The following is a 21,582-nucleotide window of genomic DNA, read 5'->3' on the forward strand; positions in this document are numbered from 1 at the left end:
AACTCTGTTGCCTTTTGGATTCTCAGGCTATCGTTTTTTCCAAAGAGCTTAATCCAGTTAGCTATGGTAGAGGAAGCTAATATGAAAGTAATTTCATAACCTCATCATATCCACATCCTTAAGGTGCTTAGGAGAGCAACTGAATACTTCAAGCTACAAACTCCGTCTGCCTGTTTTACAATTCCTGCTTCTATCGATGAAGTATGAGCATAGATACAAGAAGCCTCATGTAGCAATATATATATATATAATTTATTTACATTCATGCCCGCCAAAACCCTGTGCGAGACGCTGATATGTACATAAGGCCAAGTGTAAATACTTGAATGCACTTGAATACAGAATAAAAAACGATCTTTACACAATACGGCATAGACCTGCCTGGTCCAGCACACGTTCACTGCACAGATCAGACTTCCACGCACACGCACAAATCCCTTGCATATACACTGGGCAAGGACTCAGGAGGCACAGAGACAGCCACCAGGAGAGCAAGGCCCTCCTCCTTTGGTTGACCTTCTGTTTCTTCTTTGTCCCATGGGTCTCCAGGTGTCTGCAAGCCCCCAACTCTTGGGCTGCCCCCTCTGACTGACTGCCAGGTATCTCTTGGGCTGGAGCAAACATTTACAAAAATGGCTCTGGAACTATCCTGAGCTACCCTCTTTGTTTAAAAACTTTATTATGGCAAAGGACTTCCTGGAGGATGCAGTGGATCGGACACAGATGACTCAGCTTCAAAGCAAAGCTTACCTTTTATCCTGGTCACTCACAATGACTTCTGTGCTAACCATTTCCTTTCCTTTTGCTTCCCGTGCTAGAGTAGAAGAAAGCTCTAGAATAATTATCCAAGCCAGATGTTGGCCTATGAGACTTGCTTGTCAGCCTACTTGGTAGAAAAACAGACCTACCCCAACCAGTTCCAGAACTGCTTTGGTAGCAGCAGAGTAGTAGGGATTTGGTAGCCTTTTCCATGGCTTCTGGAGACTAAGCCCAGTGTGTTTGCCTTCTGGCTGAATTTGGCACAAGGATCAGATAGGGCACACAGGCATATTCAAAGCAGGACAAGTACAGATGCTGTGACCCTTGAAATGGAGGTGCCCCTCATCATCTCCAGACTGAGGCCAGTGTTGTCCCTGCCTAGGGCTTTAGCACTCAGCTTCTGAAACCATGAAAAGGGAGCTGTCCTGCTTGCCCACTTCAGCCACAGCAGCAGCCAGCTGGTTGAGGTTTCCATTGGGGAAGTGACGCGCCTCCCATAAGTTCAAGATCATGGCTGTTGGGCTTGGTTTTGAAGCAAAGTAGGTGAGATGGCTGTGGAATGAAGGAAAGAATACAAATAAAAACCACCAGTATTTCTGTGATTGCAAACCTCCCCAGCTCTCTGCACAGCCCACATTACTACCCAGCTCACATATTTCTGTACCAGCAAGTTCCATCTTCTATATTAGTACACTTTTATAGAAAGAATCCTTATACCTGTCAAAGTGCAGCTTCTGGGCTAATGCTCTCCAGTCAGCCCCATGAGCCACTGGGGCATCCAGACTACTAATGATTTTCTGGCGGATAAGGAAAGGAATCTTGAAGGCACTGGGGCCCACCAGGGCAGGGGAGCCAGCCTCATTGTCTGGGGGTAGCCAGTCTGAAAACCGTGCATCCTGGGGGGGAAAAGATTATTATTATTAGGTCCTATATATACTCTCTTTGTGATAAACATTCTGGACTCTGAGAAAGAGCTAAAAGTATATAATAAAAAGGTTGTTTATTCTATTTGGTCAGATGCAGGTTTTAAGGCGAACAAAGGTTCCTAACTATAACTTCTTTCCAAATATCCTCTACAGAGAGGGGCGGCATACAAATCTAATAATAAATAAATAAATAAATAAATAAATTTGGCAACTCAGTTTGCTTTCTCAAACAAAAAGTGGACTCTAAGTCTAAGTATCCGACTACTCCTCTGAAATTTCAGCAAGTACTAGTCATATGCTTTCAAGCATTTCTCCATATACTCTACACTAGCAGAAACCTATTTATACGAAAGATATAAGTTTCCCAGAGTTTATGAAGTTAGGAAGTTTATGAAGTTAGGAAGAAGGAAAAGTTTATGAAGTTAGGAAGAAGGAAAAAAGCTATATGGCTCATTCTTGCACTTCTACATTTTATTGGCTATTATTGCTGAGGTCTGATTTGACTAAATCCATTACAGTATTGTATCTGGCATGGGATTTACTAATTTAAGATTATTTGACCACACAGGCTATTAAGACAAAAAAAATTCAGAATATGGCTAAAAGACCTACTGTGCCATTTGGGAGTCCTGTTAAACTCATGGCTCTGGCTCCTGCTTAAAGGACACGTGGCTCCTGCTTAAAGGACACATGGCAACCTTGAGCAGGTCCTTTGTGCATCTAATATGTTAACTACACCTGTTCCAGAATCAGAAGGTATTGCATGTGGTCACTCATGCCTTAATCACCTTTTGGCTGAACTAATGTCATCTACATGTCATCTACATGGAGCTGCCCTTGAAGACTATGTGGGAGCTGTTACTAGCTTCCAGAAGGTTTCTAAATGCAGTTCAAGATGCTAATTATAGCCTACAAAGTCCTATATGGTACCCTGTTTCTTGCTATTTCGTTTCACTCCCCATGCTCCAAGTGGGCATTACCTATGAGAAAAAGGACACAATAGTGCAGCCTTAACACTCATCCTGGTTCAGGAACTGTAATTTAGGAAGTCAGGAATATTCGTCAGAACAGGTCTCTAATTTATTGTTTTCTGAGCATACGGACAGGTTGGTACTGGTTTTTACAATAAAAAAATAGCTGGTGGTAGGACTTTATACAAGACAAAACGCTGACATAAATCTGCTCTGATGTCTACTCTTAAGTATGTTCAGTAGGACCTCTATGAGATCATACCCAATATTCTAGCTAGAAAACTACACAAAGAACATGAAAGCTATTCAAAAGCTAGGTAATAGGCACTCGGTAAAATATCTGCTGAGCTCCACTGTGCGGTTAACAGGGCACATCCAATCTAATCCCTCGTCTGCCAGCACAGAAGAGCCAGCCAAGAAGTTAACAGAAGTTCTCACAATCGCCATTCATTGTATTCTTGCCCTTACCTTGGCAATGTTGAAGTCAATATTGAAACTTTGCCCATCGCCCTCCACCTGCCAGATCCAAATTTTGCATGCCAATTGGCATGTGTTGGTGCTGAGTCGCTCCAGCGTGAAGGTACAGTGTAGATAGGGCTGCAGCCCACTCCAAAGATGGTAGAACGGAATTTCCTATAAGGGGAAAGACCAGATGAACATTTCGAGATGATGTTTTTCTAAAGGATTGTGAAAAGGCTCCTTGGCTGAAGTTACAAGCAAGTGCCAACAGTCTCAGCTGAACTAAATACAGGTTGGTACCAAATAGCAGATGTATTACTGCTGTCTGTTCCCAAACTGACTAATAACTATTGTTCAGCAGTGCAGATTCAAAGGGGAGTTATGTGTGCATTCACGTTGCATTTCTGAACAATTATTTGAAGAAGCCTTATCTGCTCCAAGAAACAACATAGTTGACTTAAGAAGAAAGAAACAAGTATGATGTGTGCTGCTCATATATTCCAAATCACATTTCAAACCACTGCAAAAAGAGAACAGTCAGATTTTCCTGGCTTGAGAAGGTGATATTCCTGGACTATAGAAAGGTTGGTGGTTACAACTCTGTTCAAGTTTTGTAAAGAATATGGATAAGAGTAACTCTAGCAATTTCAGACAAAGAATCAGTATTGTCTTGCCTTGCATAAAAATAACCCCAGGATTAGTAGAAACCTTGCCTGGTAGCTGACTAGGAGCTTGCTCTTCCACAATGAACTGGGCACATCATGGATGGAGAGACGCAGATTGTGGTAACTGTCCTTGAAGTGCAAGATTCGGGGTGCACCGATCAGCTGTCCACCCATTTGCTTCTCTATTTGTACCACTTCCTGTAATGATATGAACACAGGGGATATGCCCAATGGAGGAGGAATAAGCAAGTAATATCCTGTAGTTACTAAGCTACAGCTCAGGCCTTCAAGAGGGCTGAAAGTTTTGCCCATTGATTGAATAGGCAAGGAATACTAAGCCTGAGTCTTCAAAGATGTAGCATGACCCTAGAATATTTGCATTTTGGAGTATTTATTCATAACATTTATAGGCTGCCCAATGACCCAAGTGACTTATAATGAAAAAAACTACCCACAAAACATTAAGAGAGTCACAATTAGTCCCAGAGACATTACATACCCAAGAAAAACCATCTGAGACTTAACCTTTGTTCTACCTTAGGGCCTCAGATAAATAGCCAAGTTCTGTGTTGGGGTTTCCCCTAGATCTCTTTAAAAGTCCATCCTTAATGGGACAGTAAGTGGATTGTATTTTATTAATACAACCAATTTTTCTTAAATATAAATTCAAAACAAATTGTATGCTTTCCTAACCCTGCCTCTTTTCTGGAGTTTGGTCTATACCATACTGCTGCTGAGTCAACCTTTGGCTTGAAATACAGGATTCCTAATAGTGGAGCCAAATTCCCCAAGTGATGGTGCCCCCTCTTCATTGGATGTTAGTGTAGCCATCCATCCATTAGGGATGCTTTAGTCTGGATTCTTGCACTGATCATGGGGTTGGAATGGATGAGCTAGAAAGACACTTCCAGCTGTTATGTTGTGGACTTCAGTAGCTTAAACCTAAACCATGGAGATTCTGCATTGTGAAACAAATTCCTGGACTGAAAATATTAGCACACTAGAAGAAGATATTAGGGTTATTATGAGGAAGGTTGAACAGTTGCATAGGGAGAAATTAAGGTTCTTGTAAAGGAAAGTGTGGATAATTTCCGTTTGTAAAAGGCTTCATTAAATATTGTTTCTCTACCATCAAGGTCAGACAGTTGCCTGGATTAACCAGTCTCCTCGCTAAAAAAAGATTTGGTGTGTGCTACATATACACCAAAACAACCACCACTAAGGGAAGCAAAAGGCAAAGTCATTCAACTACTTAAAAAACATGGCATCAATTATGCTTTGCTGCATTGTTTCAAAGGGGCTCTCTATCCCACCCTCTGATGAATTGAAGTATTCCATTGAAGATCTGCAAATCCTTAATCCTGCAATTAGGCTAGGATTGTTTTATTAAAGGTTGTGTTCTGGCTATGTGATCAAAAGTACTGAAACGAATCAAGTACAGATGAACAAATAATGAGTCCTTGGAAAGTAGTAAAAGACATTGTACTCCAACATATGTGAGATTTACGGAAGGCTGCTTCAAGAGACTACACATGGAGCAGTTTCCCGATGGGGTACCTTAAGTGCATCACGGGTGTCACTGAGGCAATATACACGGACGTCATATTCCAGTCCAGTACAAGTTGTGGGCGCAAAGAGAACCAGTTTCAGGCGCTTAGATGCAGCCATGCTGAGTGATTCTCCCACCAACGCAAAGCGGCCCAATTGCTCTGTGAAGATGTAGCAAGTTTGAGGTTCCAACTGGCAATGGAACAGTTCAGAGGATCCTGGGTCTCCCAACTGCAGCACATCCTAAGAAGTTGGAAAAGAAAGGCAATCTTCACATCAGAAGCAGAACATACATAAGACACAAAAACAGAACATACATAAGAACATAAGAAGAGCCATGCTGAATCAGGCCAAAGCCCATTGAGCCCAGCATTGTGTGTCACACAGTGGCCCGCCAATTGTCCATGGGAATCTAGAGCAGAAAGAGAAGGAAAGACCCTTCCTTTCCCTTGACCCCCAACAAGTGGTACTCAAGGGAATCCTGCCTGCCTCAACCAACATAGAGGTAGCACTTGGACACCCGTTTCAATAACCATCTATATGCTTGGCATCCACGAATCTGTCTAATCCTGCCTTGAAGCTATCAAGGCTGACAGCTGTCACGACCTCTTCTGGAAGTGAATTCCATAAACCCAACGACCAATGACCTCAGACCTAATCCATCTCTCTTTCTCTCAGATAATACACATCATTATCTGAGAGAAAGAGAGAGGGATTAGGGAAAACCCACAGATAGTGGAAGAGGGCATCTAATGAACATATGACAAAGAATGGCATGTTGACATATTACTTGGCACAGAGGGAGGTGTGTCACAACAATGCTTCACTGGTCTATCTAGTAAGGACTGCAACTTAAGCCTGAATGGAACAGGGTTGTGCTTTGGGGGGTTTTTTTTTTTGCAACATCCACACTGTCTTCATTACATTCATTTGCTCTAAGGGCCCTGGTTGGATCCAAGCTCTCACTTGTGTAAGGCACAAACTAGAACTGCCACCTCTCAGAAAGAGATTCTTTCTTGGGGATCATGCAACACATTGGATTGAATCAGTAGTGTAACAGGGCTGTGTATACTCTGCAAAAAAGAAAACCTATGCAGTGGAGCCCTTGAGGCAGAATTTAGATTTCTTTTTTTTTAGAAAAACAAGGAAAAGACCTGGTTTGGGGAATGCAAAAATCGGCTTAAAGTGATATCCAAGGAAACCAGATAAATGATTGATTCGTTTTATTTGGGAGGGACAGTGGGGGTTGTCAGTGCTATTCTTGGTTGTTTACTTAATTTATTTGGATTAGTTCTGAGTATCTCATCACTGGTGTTACCTGGGAGAAGAATAATCATACATACAATGCAAAATGAGAAATCAATGCATAAAAAATAACACAGCACTGAAACAAAACCACAAAGATTTAGACCCCCCTCCCTTGTAGCAAAGCAGGCCATTTATATTAAAGCAATGATTAAATAATTAATATCCATTTGAGGATATTTTGACATTAAATTAAGGAACTTAAAAGAAGAAAAGGACTTCACTTGGTGTGAAAATATATTAATATATTAGGCCCCAAGCAGCTTTTTCCAGGGAGAATCCTGAGAGGCCATTATCAAGGCCATTATCAAGGTCCTTACTGTTGCGGCTGCCTTCCAGAGTAAGGGGAACCTTGGTTTTACCATTAGATGGTTTTAGGCCCCAAGTGCTGGGAACTACGTCGAAACGATGTATGTTTTATTTATTTATTTATTTATTTAATTATTTAGATTTGTATGCCGCCCCTCTCCGCAGACTTTGCAAAACAAAACAGGACAGGGTATGGGATTTTAACATATTTTATAGGTTGCTAAATGTAGTGTATTTGGCATAAAATGCAGGTAGTCCTTGACTTACAATCACAATTGGGCCCAAAATTTTTGTTTGCTAAGTGAGACATTTGTTAAGTGATTTTTTTTCCTGCCTCATTTTACGACCTTTCTTGCCAGAGTTGTTAAGTGCATCACCACAGCTTTTAAATTAGTAACACGGCTGTTAAGTGAATCTTTCTTCCCTGTTAACTTTGCTTGTCAGAAGGCCACAAAAGGAGACAGATGACATGGCCCAGGATGCAGGGGTCATAAATGCGAGCCATTTGCCAAGCATCCAAATTTTGATCACGTGGATCATGGGGATGCTGCAATGGTCCTTATGTGTTAAAAAATGGTCATAAGTCACTTTTTTTCAGTGCCGTTGTAACTTCAAAAGGACACTAAACAAACTATTGTAAGTCGAGGGCTACCTGTAGGTGCAACAACCCATGAGTTGCTCAACGTGTACATTCCTCACCTCCCATGTGCCCTCACAGGACTGCTTCTTGAGGCGCAGGTTCCAGGTCTCAGGGTTTGGCTCCACACAGTGATCTATGGCTAGGATAACAGGTCTGGTGAGCAGCACCCCCGGAGGGCCACAACTAACAATGGGGCTCAGTAAAGTCTGGCAGCCTGCCAGCGGAAGCCTTGGCAAGAGAGAGAAGCATCAGTAATACAGGGAAGGGGCTCAAGAACTCCCCCACCTCCAGGGTCCAGCCATCAGCTCCTTTCCCTTGATCATAATCCCAGTGGAAACAGGAAAGAAACAGCAGCTGCAACCCCATTAATTTGGGTGAAGGTGGGTGGGGTGGGGGGGTGGGAGACATACAGCATGAAGAAATAGAGCAGGGTTAATATCAGCAAGTATTATGACAATAATACTCTTTGGTTTTAGAGATTTAGGAGTTATCAAGAAGTGCATCAAAGATCAGCATTAATACAATAATCCTGGCAACATAACTCTCCCGGTTAGGGCAAGGGATTATCACTGGGGAATTTCTGCCAAGAAGAAACTCCAGAAGAGTTTTGACAATACGGCAACAAATGGCACGGTTGAGCGTCTTTCTTCCAGCAGAAACTGGCCCCAAAAAAAGGATCGGGACATGATTAGTAGTTGAGCTCTGGTAGCCAGTTATTCGACTTTGGGCAGCCTGCAGGGTGCTTTCTGCCGGCAGCTCCACTGCCTTTTTTAAACAAGGAGATTATCCTGAATGCTTGAGGGCAGGCCCCATTTAGACAGCCCCATCAAATCTATCATCTCTGCATTTAGACAGCAGCTCTAAGGGGATTCTGGGAAGTAAACAAGCCCGCATGGCAGCAGGGTTTCTATGCTTGTTGCTGACACAGCCCTGAGCAACAAGAACAAGGAGGAATGAGTTGCAAGAAGCCAGGAGACAAACATTAAAGAAAATAATATTTTTAAAATAGCATGGACACTGCAGCATAAATACCTCTAGAAATGGCTTGGTGGTCCTAATAAAGGTTGCATCCTCTTTATTATATTATCTTCCCCTATGAGCTTGATGCGGGAAACGTTTTCACTCCTTTCAATGAAAACTATTTTCACGCCCTAGCTTTAAGATTGCCTCTGTCGTTATGAACTCATAAGTGAATTTACTGTTTATTTTGCAACATTATTTATTTTAGGCCATTCCACGGTAGGCTTGAGAAAACCAACAATACAAAGGGTTGAGACTAATTACCATTAAAGGAGACAATGTTATCTACACACAGTGGTAGACACTACATCAGCAGAGACAAATCTTGGCATGCCCATCTGCAGAACCGCAGATTAATGAGACCATGGCATATATCAGTTGGCACGCAGGTACCCACAATTCCCTTTGAATCTCAAAGGGATATATACCTGGTTTCAAATTAGAGGACATTAATTGCATAGGCCAGTGATGCCGAACCTTTTTTTCCTCGGGTACCAAAAGAGTGTGGGCATGCGCTATCTTGCATGCGCGAGTGCCCACACCCATAATTCAATGCCTGGTGAGGACGAAAACAGCTTTCCCTGCCCCCTGGAGGCTGGAAATGGCCTGTTTCCCAACTTCTGGTGGGCCCAGTAGGCTCGTGTTTTGCCTTCCCCAGGCTCCAAAGGCTTCCTTGGGGTTGGGGGAAAGTAAAAACGTCCCCTTCCATCCCCATGGAGGCTCTCTGGAAGCCAAAAACACTCTTCCAAAGCTTCTGTGTGAGCCAAAATTCAGCTGGCCATCACACACATGCACGTTGGAGCTGAGCTAGGGCAACAGCTCTTGTGCCAGCAGATATGGCTCCATGTGCCACCTGTGGCACCCGTGCCATAGGTTCGCCATCACTGGCACAGGCCTATAAGTGTTCCTAATGATGTTTTACAAGAACAAAGATGTAGGAGCACTTTGTGGGCATGATAAATGAATTAAGTGTCCCAGGATTCCTAGGGTTTTTCAGGAAACGAGCTATGTACCTCACATCCTCCTGCTTGTGCAGCGTTAGGTAGATTTCATAGATTTTCCCCCGTGGGATGGCATCAGGTGGGATGAGCAAGCTGACACCTAAAAGACAGAGGCGAGATGGCTAAAGGAGTACCAACCACTGCTTGCAGGCAAGCTGCCTTCCAATTTCACAGGCAAGCTGACACTGAAGAATGGGTTTTGGTCAAAGGCTGCTTAGCTAAAAGAGGCAGGGAAGAGGAAATGAGCAATCTCCTCCTTATAAGAAATCCCATGGGGTGGGGACCATGTATCCTCTTGTGTTGCGTATATCTATGGAAGTGTTTCTTTTCCCAGGTAGGAATCCAGCCTAGAAAGAAGAACTCTTCCTCTTGGATGCCCGTGCTTAAGTAATGACCCAGAGGAGAATTAGAGCAACCAGAAAGCTTCCCTGCTCCCACTGTAGCCACCCTCCATATTGTCAGCCCTCTATTTTCCCTACTTGTCAACCTCACCTGTATTGGGTATCATTAAGCGTCCACCCAAGAAGTTGAAGGTTCCATACGCCATGTTGGCACCGCCCCTGGGCAAGGAGCGGAAGAAACTCTGGGTAGAGAATCGCGAGACAAAGTCTACCGGATCAGCACTGGGAGAGCTGTGGTGAAGAGTGTGGCGCCCGCTGCCCAGGGGGCTCAGCAGGTGCCCGTTGCCAATCTGGAACTTGCCGGGGCCATCCTGGCGTGGACACAGTGAGCCTTGGTAGGTCATAGTAGTGGTGCTCAGATCTGGCTGGATGGTCAATAGGTGGGAATTATCTGTGTGTGAGAAAGATGGAGACGATAGTGGGATCAGTTGAGGTGGCAAAGATACACATCTTGTTTCAAAACATTAAAAAAAAATCTTCCTTGGCAGAATGGAAAACCTAGTTCGTTCTTAATATTGCAGAAAGCTAGATTACTTTATAGATGCAAATGGGGATATTTTGAGTCACCTCAGGTATGTAGCAGCCTAATCACAAAACATTATCTCATCAGACAGTATTGCATAAAATACATTAACCAGCAGGGGTAACAGACTGTTGCAATGACCCGAGAAACAAAGATCTCTGTTCAGACCATCATTTTCAGCATTAATAAGGTTATGCATTTTATTTCCCAAAGACAGCTTTTCAAAGATGCAATGTAATCTCCTTTTTAAGACTCAGAGTTTTGGGTTAATAGAGCTTACAGAAACCATCTGTGCAGCCCAAATGTAGATCAACAGAATACACGTGTCATTTTAATATCTTGTCACTTATCAGACTGTAAAAAGGAATGTTTGTAAGATAGTGAGTCTCAATATGGGAGGATGGGGTAATAAACGGATGCTTCCTTGACCTGAAACTAAACTGTCGACATGTGTGACTGTACACATCTGTGTGTGTTTGTGTGTGTGAGAGAGAGAGAGATAAAGAGAGAAAGAGAGGGGGGGGCACTTTATATAGAGGACTCTTTGAAATCTCAAGAGCAAAATGGTTAATATGTGAATTCAAAGGCTGGCCTGACAGTCACCTATCTTGCAAACACTGGATCATTTGGTTATATTTACTTGATTCCTACCGTATAGCTTAATCTGGCATTCAGAGAAAGTAACAGAGGAGTATTTGACTGATCAGCGTAAGTGAGATGTACCAGAGTCTTACAAAGATCATTTCTGCAACTACTTTACACCAGAAGTAAATTTTTCTTACTTAATCTGTTTTCCTAAACTTATTCTGAAAGACTGGAGTAGCAGCTAGCATGGGTTTTGGATAATGAGCAACCAGAAGAACATTCTAGTAGCATCCTCTTTAGAGAAACTCTTAAGGAAACAACTGCACCAGTCTTCCCCAGACTAGCACCCCTTAGGAGCAAGATAATGGCATCTGCAAAAGCTACACCTAAGACCTTGGAAGACTGTAGATGGGGCATGGCTACCCATTCATGATAAAGGCTCCTGACACGCCAACTGCTGAAGTCTTGGTGGTGTATCTCCTTCGTAGTTCTGGCTTCCAGCTGGCAAAAGTTAGGATAACAGACATTCAAGGGCAGAACAAAAATGGGGGGTGTTGTTGTTTTTTCACCTGAAAGTTGCACTTCCATCTGAGTTGTACAAGGAGGCATGCCACAAAAGTTGAAAAAATTGGAGGGGGGGGGGAGAATTAAAATGGGTAAACCAAATCAAATTCACTCCACTTCCCATTTCCCCTTTCCCTCCCAGATGTTAGGAATGCAATTTGGATTTATTAAAACCCATCTGCATCATGAACGTTCATAAGCTGCCTAAAGTCACTTTGGTGAGATGCGTGGCATGAAAGTTTATTATACAAATAAATAAATGAAAAGGCTTCAAAACTGAGCCTGGAAGCTCCTTAGACCAGTGTTTCCCAACCTTGGCAACTTGAAGATATTTGGACTTCAACTCCCAGAATTCCCCAGCCAGCATTCGCTGGCTGGGGGATTCTGGGAGTTGAAGTCCAAATATCTCCAAGTTGCCAAGGTTGGGAAACACTGCCTTAGACCATACTGTTCTAGGCTTAGCTTTTGTTTTAGTTGACTGCAGTAGGATGCAGATGAATTTTGAAGGAGGCAGTGCACCATACTGAAATTTAAAGCTTTTCACTTCAGCAATTGAAAACCTTTTTTTCAAATCTAATTGGTATAGTTAAGATGAAGAGAAAGGTCAGGTAAGCAAAGTCCACCTGTATGCCAGCAATCTTCTACTTTCAACAATTTATCTCTCATCCGCAAAGCAGCTGTTGCTGTACTTATCCTGCATGTTTCCCCTGCTTATGTTCTTTTTCTACTTATATAATAAAAGTTTAGAGGCATGGACAGAGACATTGTTGTTACATCCTTCCTTACTCCTACAGAAAGATGAATGAAAGAAAAGTCACCTCTCTAATAAAACCTGGCAAATTTAGAGACGATTTGAATGTGGTTCCAAAATAATTGCTTGCGTGAGTGGTACCCCTTTATTCACTTTCCTGAGCCCAAAAGGATTAGTATCTACCATACAGCACTTAAGAGAATGTGCCAAGAGCAGATGGACACTCACCTGCTTTGGTGGGCTTGATGCCAACTGGTTGGAAGCCAGCAGTGAGAATAGAAGAGTCAGCTACATCTGAATCCAGCCCTTCCTTCTTCCGGCAGTAGACAAGGGTTACCACTAGGAGCAGCAATACCAAGCACACAGCTACAGCAATCAAGCCAACATACAGAGCCACGTCCTCAGAGCCACCAGTTTCTAGAAAGGAGAACAGAGGAGGGGTGCACATTGAATCCAGTGCCAAGCAGTAGGAAATAATTGGGTTTGCTGGAGGAGAATAAACCTAAGACTCATTGATATGATGTGCAACACCTGTTACCCATGGAGTTTGCAAGGGAATGGAATTTGTAGGGAAGAGATCTGGACTGGAGTGCATTGCTTCTCATTGGGCTGATCATATATGGCCCATCAAGGGTCTTGCGCCTATACTCTGTTTTTCAGAAGAAATTCCTGGTTGACTGCTTCCTTGCAGCCTTAGGTCTGTTCTCATACCTAAGAGCATTTTGGAGAGGAAAGGGTTAAAAAGAGAGAGAGAGAGAACTCCAGCACCCAGAAGCTTAATTTCAGTTTTCAACTTGGAAAGGTAGGACCACATTTTCAGGAAGGCTCTTAAAGAAATTCAGAGGCAAACTGCAAAGCAAGCTGTATATTTAGGAATGGTCAGCTTTCATAATAGCTGAAATAATGCTACCAACACAGAAGACGTGAGGGGGTGGAGATTCCCCTAAGAAATGAATTAACATATTTAACACATCACCCTATTTAATTATATAGCCTTCCCTAACATGGGTTTTTTTCAGATGTGCTGCATTTCAACTTACCTTGTTTGGAGAAATGTTGACAGTGAAACCTATCATATCTAAAGGGCAATAGTGGCTGATTTATACAGTATTAGTAACCAACGTTAGTCAGGAATCTGTGTCTCTCTCAAACAGAATCCTGGATTGGGATGTGAAGCAGGGAAGGCTCCTGCTTCCCTGCTCTCCCCCAACTGTTCCAGCTGAAAAGCTTTTGTGATACAGTATTATTAAAATAATATACATGTATATGCAGGTTCTTATTCTCATAGAAACAGATTATATATTAAGGAAAGAACGGAACCACTATACACCAATGCCTTCTGCCAGCCTCCTCAGTTGTCCGGGACATCAATATGAATTACTGAAAGGTCCAAAGGGTCTATGAGACGTGCATAACCTCCATTTCAATACAGGTAGATACAGATAAACAGAGGGACCTTGCAGATCATCTAATCCAACACACACACCCCCACTCAAGCAGACCCTACACCATTTTTGACAGATGGAAGTCCAGTCTCTTCTTGAGAGCTTCTAGCGATGAAGCTCCCACAACTTCGGAAGGCAAGCTATTCCATTGGTTGATTGTTCTTCTCACTGTCAGAAAATTTATCCTTATTTCCAGGTTGAATCTCTCCTTGGTTGGTTTCCATCTATTATTTCTTGTCTAGCCTTCAGGTGCTTTGGAAAATAGCTTGACTCCCTCGTCTCTGTGGCAGCCCCTCAAACATTGGAACACTGCTGTCATGTCTCCCCTGGTCCTTCTCTTCACTAAACAAGCCATGCCCAGTATGTTTTAGCCTTCCATCCCCTAATCATCTTGGTTGCTCTTCTCTGCACTCTTTCTAGAGTCTCAACATCTTTTTTTATAGTGTGGTGGCCAAAACTGGATGCAGTACTCTAGGTGTGGTCTTACTAAGCCTTTATAGAGTGGTATTGGTATCTCCCTTGAGCTTGACTGTATCCCTCCGTTAATACAATTTAGGATTGCATTGGCTTTTTTGGCCACACACTGTTGGCTCATATTTAATTGGTTGTCCACTAAGACTCCAAGATTAATTGATTGATTGATTGATTGATTCATTCATTCATTCGATTTTTATGCTGCCCTTCTCCTCAGACTTAGGGCGGCTCACAACATGTTAGCAATAGCACTGTTTAACAGAGCCGGGTCCTCATTTTACCACCTCGCAAGGATGGAAGGCTGAGTCAACCTTCAGCCGGTGATGAGATTTCAACCGCTGACCTACAGATCTACAGTCAGCTTCAGTGGCCTGCAGTACAGCACTCTACCTGCTGCGCCACCCCGGCTAAAGATCTGACAGCCCTTCAAGATAATCTAAAAAGGAACTCAAAACCATGAGTATGATACTACCTTTATTGTGAGGCTAAAGTAAGTGATTTTTTGCAAGTCTGAAAGCCCTTGTCAGATCACTGTCTAACCTGTGACTCCTTGTCTAGTTTCTCAAAGATACTCTCACAGTCCATTATAAGATCATCCACACAAGCAATTAATGCCATTTCCATTCCTTCCCAGAGTTGAAACCTGAGTGAAAAGGGTGCAGGTAACCACTTCCTCTAAAATGCTCTTTACGTGTACACAAAAGATAGAAGCAGAAGGATGGTTGTCAAATACTAACGACACCCAGAGAGAACCTCTTAAGGAGGTGACACACCACAGACTTTTTCAGGTCTGTTGGCATTGTCCCCAACTAAAAGGAAGCACATTTTGAAGCCAACATGGCATGCTCTCCTATATGCCACAGGAGGCCACAGGTAAGCTAAAGTCACCTGAGACCTTATTACATAATAGTAAGATATTGTCCTAATCGGTTCATCGCATTTTGCCCATGAAAAGTCAAGACTTCAGCAAATTTGAAGAACTCTATGGGAAAAGTGCTGCGCTCTGTAAACTGATCACAATGGCCAGCATCACACCCTCCAAAAAGAGGGTTGTTCACCCTAGATGGAGCCACTGATTAACAGCCTATCCATGACATAAGGCAGAAGAAATTGTAACAATTCACCTCTGCTTCTGCCAGAGTAAAGCTGCAACGAGCTTCTACCTGTGCTCAGTAAAAATCACTTTTCATCTTCCTCCACTGGGTGCTTCACGTGTACTTCTGCCACTTCATCTCCCAGAGCTCCCTGCTATTCAGGATCAGCAAACAAAGAAAGCCCGCTCAGAGACAATCACAACAAGTGCCTAGTTTTCCTCGTGATACCAGTGGCTCACTGCATACTCAGTGCAACTGCCTGCAAGGTCACAGCTCCTGTGTCTGGAAATACTCCAGATGTAAGACATGTTGGGATAATCAGTCTATTCACCCAATGTGGACCCAGATGACACTGCCTGCAATGACAAAAGGCTCAGAGAGGCAAGCTCTCTGTATTCACTGCATCACTGCTTCAAGGCAAAAAGCAAGACTCAGCATGTGGCTGTTTACACATGTCAAGCTTGAGATTTCCTTGGACGAACGCAAGGTCTTTAGGCACACCTGAGCTTCACCTGACACAGACCCAAGAGCCTTGAAATTAAAATTGCGCAACAGGCAGGGAGTCTAGGGAGTTGGACACTAGTCCCATGAGAAGGTTAAGCAGTTTGGACAAGGATTCTGTCAGGCAGCAGAGTGACCTTGACATGAATGAGCAAGATCTCCCACTTGTTCCTCTGCCCCAATTTAACATATAAATATTTACACATGGCGACCTCTAAAGTAGAATCCTTGGTCACAAACAAGATCAGCATTGGCTTGGAATCTAGATTGGTGGTACACTTGAAAGGTGGAAAAGTTTATCCACAAAGGTCATAATTCTCACTTCATTGAACCAGGTCTGTCTGCTCATCAACTACCAAGTTTATTATTTATTTTATTTATTTTTATTTTTTCGATTTTTATGCCGCCCTTCTCCTTAGACTCAGGGCGACTTACAACATGTTAGCAATAGCACTTTTTAACAGAGCCGGCATATTGCCCCCACAATCCGGGTCCTCATTTTACCCACCTCGGAAGGATGGAAGGCTGAATCAACCTTGAGCCAGTGATGAGATTTGAACCGCTGACCTACAGATCTACAGTCAGCTTCAGTGGGCTGCAATACAGCACTCTACCTGCTGCGCCACCCCGGCTCTTGTAATGAACAAAGTCTAAATTGCAAGTAGACTTGATGTTTATCACCAAGTCAATCTTACTCAGCAATCCTATTGCTGAGGTCAAAATAGGAGGTCACAAGGTCAAAGTGGGAGTTATTAGGAGCAAGATATCAATCTCCCTTCTTTTCCTGTAACCATAAACCTGGCAATTCTCACCACATCACCAGCGATGCATCATATGCCTGTTCACCAAAAACTGAGATTGTCCATACTTCAAAGAAAAGCCTCAGTCATTTCAGCTGTAATCACAACCCCTTCACAGAACCACATAGTCATAGGTTGTCACAAAATGCAATTTAATCTCCCTATTAATAGTTAATAATTATGATGCTTAAAATACTATTGCTTGAAATCACCAAGTATCCGTAATCATACTGATTATCAAACATCATCCAGGAAAGCCAATTATCTTCAGTTGTGGGTGGAGAAATGCCACACCAAATCTCAAGCAGGGCATCATAACAGGCATCACAGCAGAGAATGCCATTAAGGCTAGGCAAGTGAAATTGCCTTTAGAGACTCAACATCCACTTCCATGTAGTCATTTCTGAGTAAAAGCAGTAAGTCTTTATTTGGGAGAATGGATTATTTGCTTCCCCACGCCCCCTTTCATTTGGCCATGAAGATGAACCAAATGTTAGCTACACAAGAGAATATGAGTGTGGACTGTCGTTTAAAGCATGCACCGAGAGGCATACCAAAAAAAAAAAAAAAGACAAGAAAATAGAGACTATTTGGGAGTGGTGAGCAGGAGGATAGATTTACAAGAAAGCAACATGTCTGTGTTACAGAAACAACCAGATATTCAAATATCAGTTTATAGTAATTTAAGAAAGAAAGAAGGAAGGGAGGGAGGGAGGAAGGAAAGAAGGAAGGAAGGAAGGAAGGAAGGAAGGAAGGAAGGAAGGAAGGAAGGAAGGAGACTTAAATTTTTGCCCTGCTGTCCTTCTAAATTCCACCCCCATCCCTACCACCAGCTAGGTCAAACATTCAGGATGAACTGCCCCAGGAGGGAAGATGAACACTGCTTTCACTTCAACTGTGAAAATGTTAATTTGATATAAAAGGAAGAGAAAAGCCTTAGGAGACCTAGCAAGCTAGTTAGTTAATGAGCCAGGATGGGGCCTGTCACTCACTCTTCCTCTCCTTTGTGCCTGCACAGAGCTCTCCCTCCTGCAGTCCAAAGGGCTATTCTCTAGGGTGACACGCCAGGCTTCAAATAAGGAGCTCATCTTTTGGGAGGCAATTCTGAACTGCCATCTTGGGAATGAGAGAATGAGGGAAGAGGGAGATCTGCTGGTGTGGCAGGGGTGGCCACAATTAAGGTGGGCCCTGACATTATTGCCTATGTTCACAAGCTCAGGTTAAACTACGCAGCAGAGAATTGGTCTGCACAAGGCAATGAGCCACTTCTTCCTGCGCGAGTGGGTAGGCGGACCGGAGTTCAGTCTTGGCTGCTGATATCTCAATCTGAATGCCCAGACACTCAGAGCCAACCTCAGCAGGAGGCCTCGGTCAGCTTTCTACCTCCCAAAGGGGTTTTTTTAACATTCAGAACACTCCCTACCTCTATTCAAGAGGGCAGTGTTCTGTTTGAAGGCATCTGCTAGTCTGACTATGAGGTTGTGTTGCCTGTTTTTAAAGAAGAGGAATTTGGGCCCTTGACATTTTCCATCAACAATTTGATGATCTATTAATTGCCCATTAAGTAATAGGCAGTTGGAAAGTTGCCGTACAAATAATCTTATCGCAGTCTTCCCAGGTATGATGAGCTGTGTTTGATGTGTTTGAACTGTAATAATTACTAAATATATAAACATACATGTAGAATAGAATAGAATAGAATAGAATAGAACATAACTGAATTCTTTATTGGCCACACAAGGAATTTGTCTTTGGTGCATATGCTCTCAGTGTGCATAAAAGAAAATATACATATAAATTAGTATAGGCAAGTGTTATGTGGTCCTGTCTCCCTTTCTCCGATTATGCGTTTTTTTTCTTGGCAATATGCAAATTGCTACCCTGCTCACCACAGCCTTCACATCGCTAGTAACAGCCGTCTAAGTCTTTCGCAAAGATGAAGAAAGAGGCAGGGACTCACCATGCATACACAATTCACTGGTGCAGTTGCGGGTCTCCAGTTCAGGCCCCTGGCACTCATCGCCACCATTACGAGGCACCGGATCAGAGCATTCACGGCTGCGCCAATGTGAACAGTCAGCACCACATACTGACCACAAGCTCCAGGCTGACCAACCACCAGGCACTGCCAGTAAGAAGGAAGCTGTATAAATACTTACCAGTATTAACTCAATTGTTGTTTTTTTTACATCCCCAGTAAACTCTACATCTTCCCCTTGGTTCCACCCTACCCCACCACATCCCAGCAGGCGTCGCTCTAACAATCTCACAATCCATGAGACTGCTCTTGAGCTATGTCTCCTTGGCGGAGGAAGGGCCAGGGCTGTACATCTTGGGGGAACCACCAAAGCTGCCCTACTGGTGTGGGGTGGGGGAGAGTTCTACTCAAATTTGTGACATGCCTCAGAAGAATTACAAGATAGGAGAGGACAAACACAGACACACGGATGGGTTGAAGCAGACAGGTAGAGCAAATGGGGAGGGAGGGAGAGCAAGGCAAGGCAAGAGAGCTAAGTGCTTTGTTAACTGTTGCTTCCAAGAGTCGGACACAGGCACGCTCAGCATCCTTCCATATTCACACTCAAAGCAGCTGGATTTTTGAAACAGGGCAATGGGAGAGAGAGAGCATGGTCGAAGTAGCACAGCGTAAGCAGAACTGTGTGAAGAAGGAGCAACCCACATCGAGGGAGGGTGGTGAAACAGAGAAGAAGTCTAGAACTGTGAGTGAGGGAGATTAGCAGAAGTGGGTGGATGGGCTCAAATGGTCACAGGCTTCACACAGGTTGGCTTCTTAAGCATCTCTCCACCGTTCTGGGCAGGGGCTCGGCGTCTAAGGAGCACAGCAAACTGAACACCGTGGGAGCAGGCCCACGGGGTGGCAGGGGCAGTACCTGGGCACAGGGTGGCGCAGGAACTTTTCTGCACATTCTGGCCCTCACAGAAGGCCCCCCCGTTGAGTGGCGCTGGGTTGGTGCAGCTCCGGCTCCGCTTCTGCCAGCCCCGTCCACAGGTGGTGCTGCAGGCTGACCAGTCCGTCCACGTCGACCAGCCTCCATTCACTGGGGGGAAGGGACAGCATCAGCTAGAGCTTGCAACGACTGCCCTGGGAGAGCTGGCCGCGAGAGTGAGCTGCCACCCCCAGTGGGAGCAGGGTGCTTTTCGGGCCTAGAGGGGTGTGAGCCAAGCCTTTTCATTGTCTTGGGGACAAAATTGCTGGCTCCAGAATTCGGGATTCCTGGGTGTATTTGTGTGTATGAATAGTTTGGGGAGAGTACACAAGAAAACATGGGGATATGCAAGGAGGCGTCACAAGCAGAGGGGCAAACACTTAAGAGGAACAGGGAAAGGGTCGTGTTGCTTTCCTCTGTTGTATTCTTGCTCCTTAGCTCTATTTACAATTCAACCTTCCTTCTCCTGGTCTGAGAAGGTTTGATCTGTGTCCTTCGTCTGTAGTAGAATCCCTTTCTTTCCAAAGCTCTTCTTCACATTCCCCAAAACAACTGGGCATAGTATAACCAGCATAGGTTGCCAAAGTTGGAGACCCCTGGTATAACCCAAGGGGAAGCAAGGTTTCAATATTTTGGCCACCATGACCCCACAACCAACAGGAGGGGGGAAAAATAGCTGAAACCATCCCATCCTATTACCATCCATCTTCCCCCTTCCTCTGCAAACTGAACAAAACCTGGAGCAGGGTGAGATTCATGCACAGGAAGGGTTATAAAAACAAGACGTGCCCCCCTTTTTCAGGGCCACCCTCCCTGTTCCCTGAAGAGGTCCTACCATAGACAGTGACGGCGGCAGGTGAGCTGCGACGGCGAGCCACTATGTTCTTGGCCACGCAGGTATAGTTGCCTGTGTCAGCTAAGCGAGCTTGTTTCACCACCAGGCTGTGTTCCAGCGTAATGTAGTAATTGGGGTCCAGTGTTGGGTCCACAAGTTCTTCATTGCGCAGCCACTCCACCTTGAGAAAACACAAGAGTCACATTGAGGGGTTCCGATTTGATTTGGGTGAGAAGCCTTAAAATACGGTGGCTGAAATGTCTTCCAAAAGAAATTGACCAAGGGTGGGACGGAGTCAATGCAAGAAAGCTTAAAGAAGAGAGGAGCTGAAGTCTGTCAATCAAGCAGGTAAGGCGGGAGCCAGGGGAAGAGGCTTCTCTGTGGCAGCCCCGACTCTCTGGAACCAACTCCCCCCGGATATCATAGTTGCCCCCACCCTCCTTGCCTTTTGCAAGCTCCTTAAAACCCACCTCTGTCGTCAGGCATGGGGGAATTGAAATTCTCCCCTCCCCCCTAGGCTTATAGAATTTATACATGGTAGTGCTTGTATGTATGATTGGTTCTTTAAATTGGGGGCTTTTAGGTTATTTTTAATATTAGATTTGTTTACATTGTCTTTTTTATTGTTGTTAGCCACCCCGAGTCTTCGGAGAGGGGCGGCATACAAATCGAATCGAATCGAATCGAATCGAATAAATAAACAAACAAACAAACAAACAAACAAACAAACACGAAAATACGAAAATAGGATGCACACCAAGAACCCAGCCTAGGTCGCTGGCCGGAGCTGCGGAGCCAAGGGCAAGGTGTGGCATCCTATCCGGTGGCCCCATCCAGCTACTTTGGATTTATTGTATCAACTGGACTTTCAAGCGCTTCCTCAAATTGGCCAAAAATAAGGACGCTGTGTGCGGTACTCACTTCAGCAGGCGGCATCCCCTCTGGAGGGCGGCAAGGTAGCACAATCCCCTGTTCAAGTGAGGCTTCTTTGGCCACGGGCTCCTGCTCAAAATTCTTCCTCAAGTCTAGAAAGAAAAGAAACTCAGAGTGGTGTAATG

The 21,582-nt window shown here is 44.0% G+C and overlaps 1 protein-coding gene across 1 annotated transcript in view; it reads right to left on the minus strand.

Annotated features, from left to right (window-relative positions):
- Positions 1-230: 230 nt before the first annotated feature.
- UNC5A (unc-5 netrin receptor A) overlaps positions 231-21,582 on the minus strand; it is a 143,840-nt gene continuing 122,488 nt past the window's right edge. The window contains exons 4-16 of the mRNA XM_070735831.1: positions 21,446-21,549; positions 20,525-20,705; positions 19,633-19,800; positions 18,702-18,866; positions 12,656-12,844; positions 10,096-10,395; positions 9,616-9,703; positions 7,642-7,810; positions 5,338-5,571; positions 3,829-3,978; positions 3,125-3,289; positions 1,477-1,655; positions 231-1,311 (exon numbers count right to left, since the gene is read on the minus strand). Of these exons, the coding sequence (XP_070591932.1) occupies positions 1,146-1,311; positions 1,477-1,655; positions 3,125-3,289; positions 3,829-3,978; positions 5,338-5,571; positions 7,642-7,810; positions 9,616-9,703; positions 10,096-10,395; positions 12,656-12,844; positions 18,702-18,866; positions 19,633-19,800; positions 20,525-20,705; positions 21,446-21,549 (2,258 nt within the window). The 3' untranslated portion in view covers positions 231-1,145. The remainder of the gene's footprint in view (positions 1,312-1,476; positions 1,656-3,124; positions 3,290-3,828; positions 3,979-5,337; positions 5,572-7,641; positions 7,811-9,615; positions 9,704-10,095; positions 10,396-12,655; positions 12,845-18,701; positions 18,867-19,632; positions 19,801-20,524; positions 20,706-21,445; positions 21,550-21,582) is intronic.

The sequence above is a fragment of the Erythrolamprus reginae genome, chromosome 2 (assembly GCF_031021105.1).
Source record: "Erythrolamprus reginae isolate rEryReg1 chromosome 2, rEryReg1.hap1, whole genome shotgun sequence".
NCBI lineage: Eukaryota > Metazoa > Chordata > Lepidosauria > Squamata > Dipsadidae > Erythrolamprus > Erythrolamprus reginae.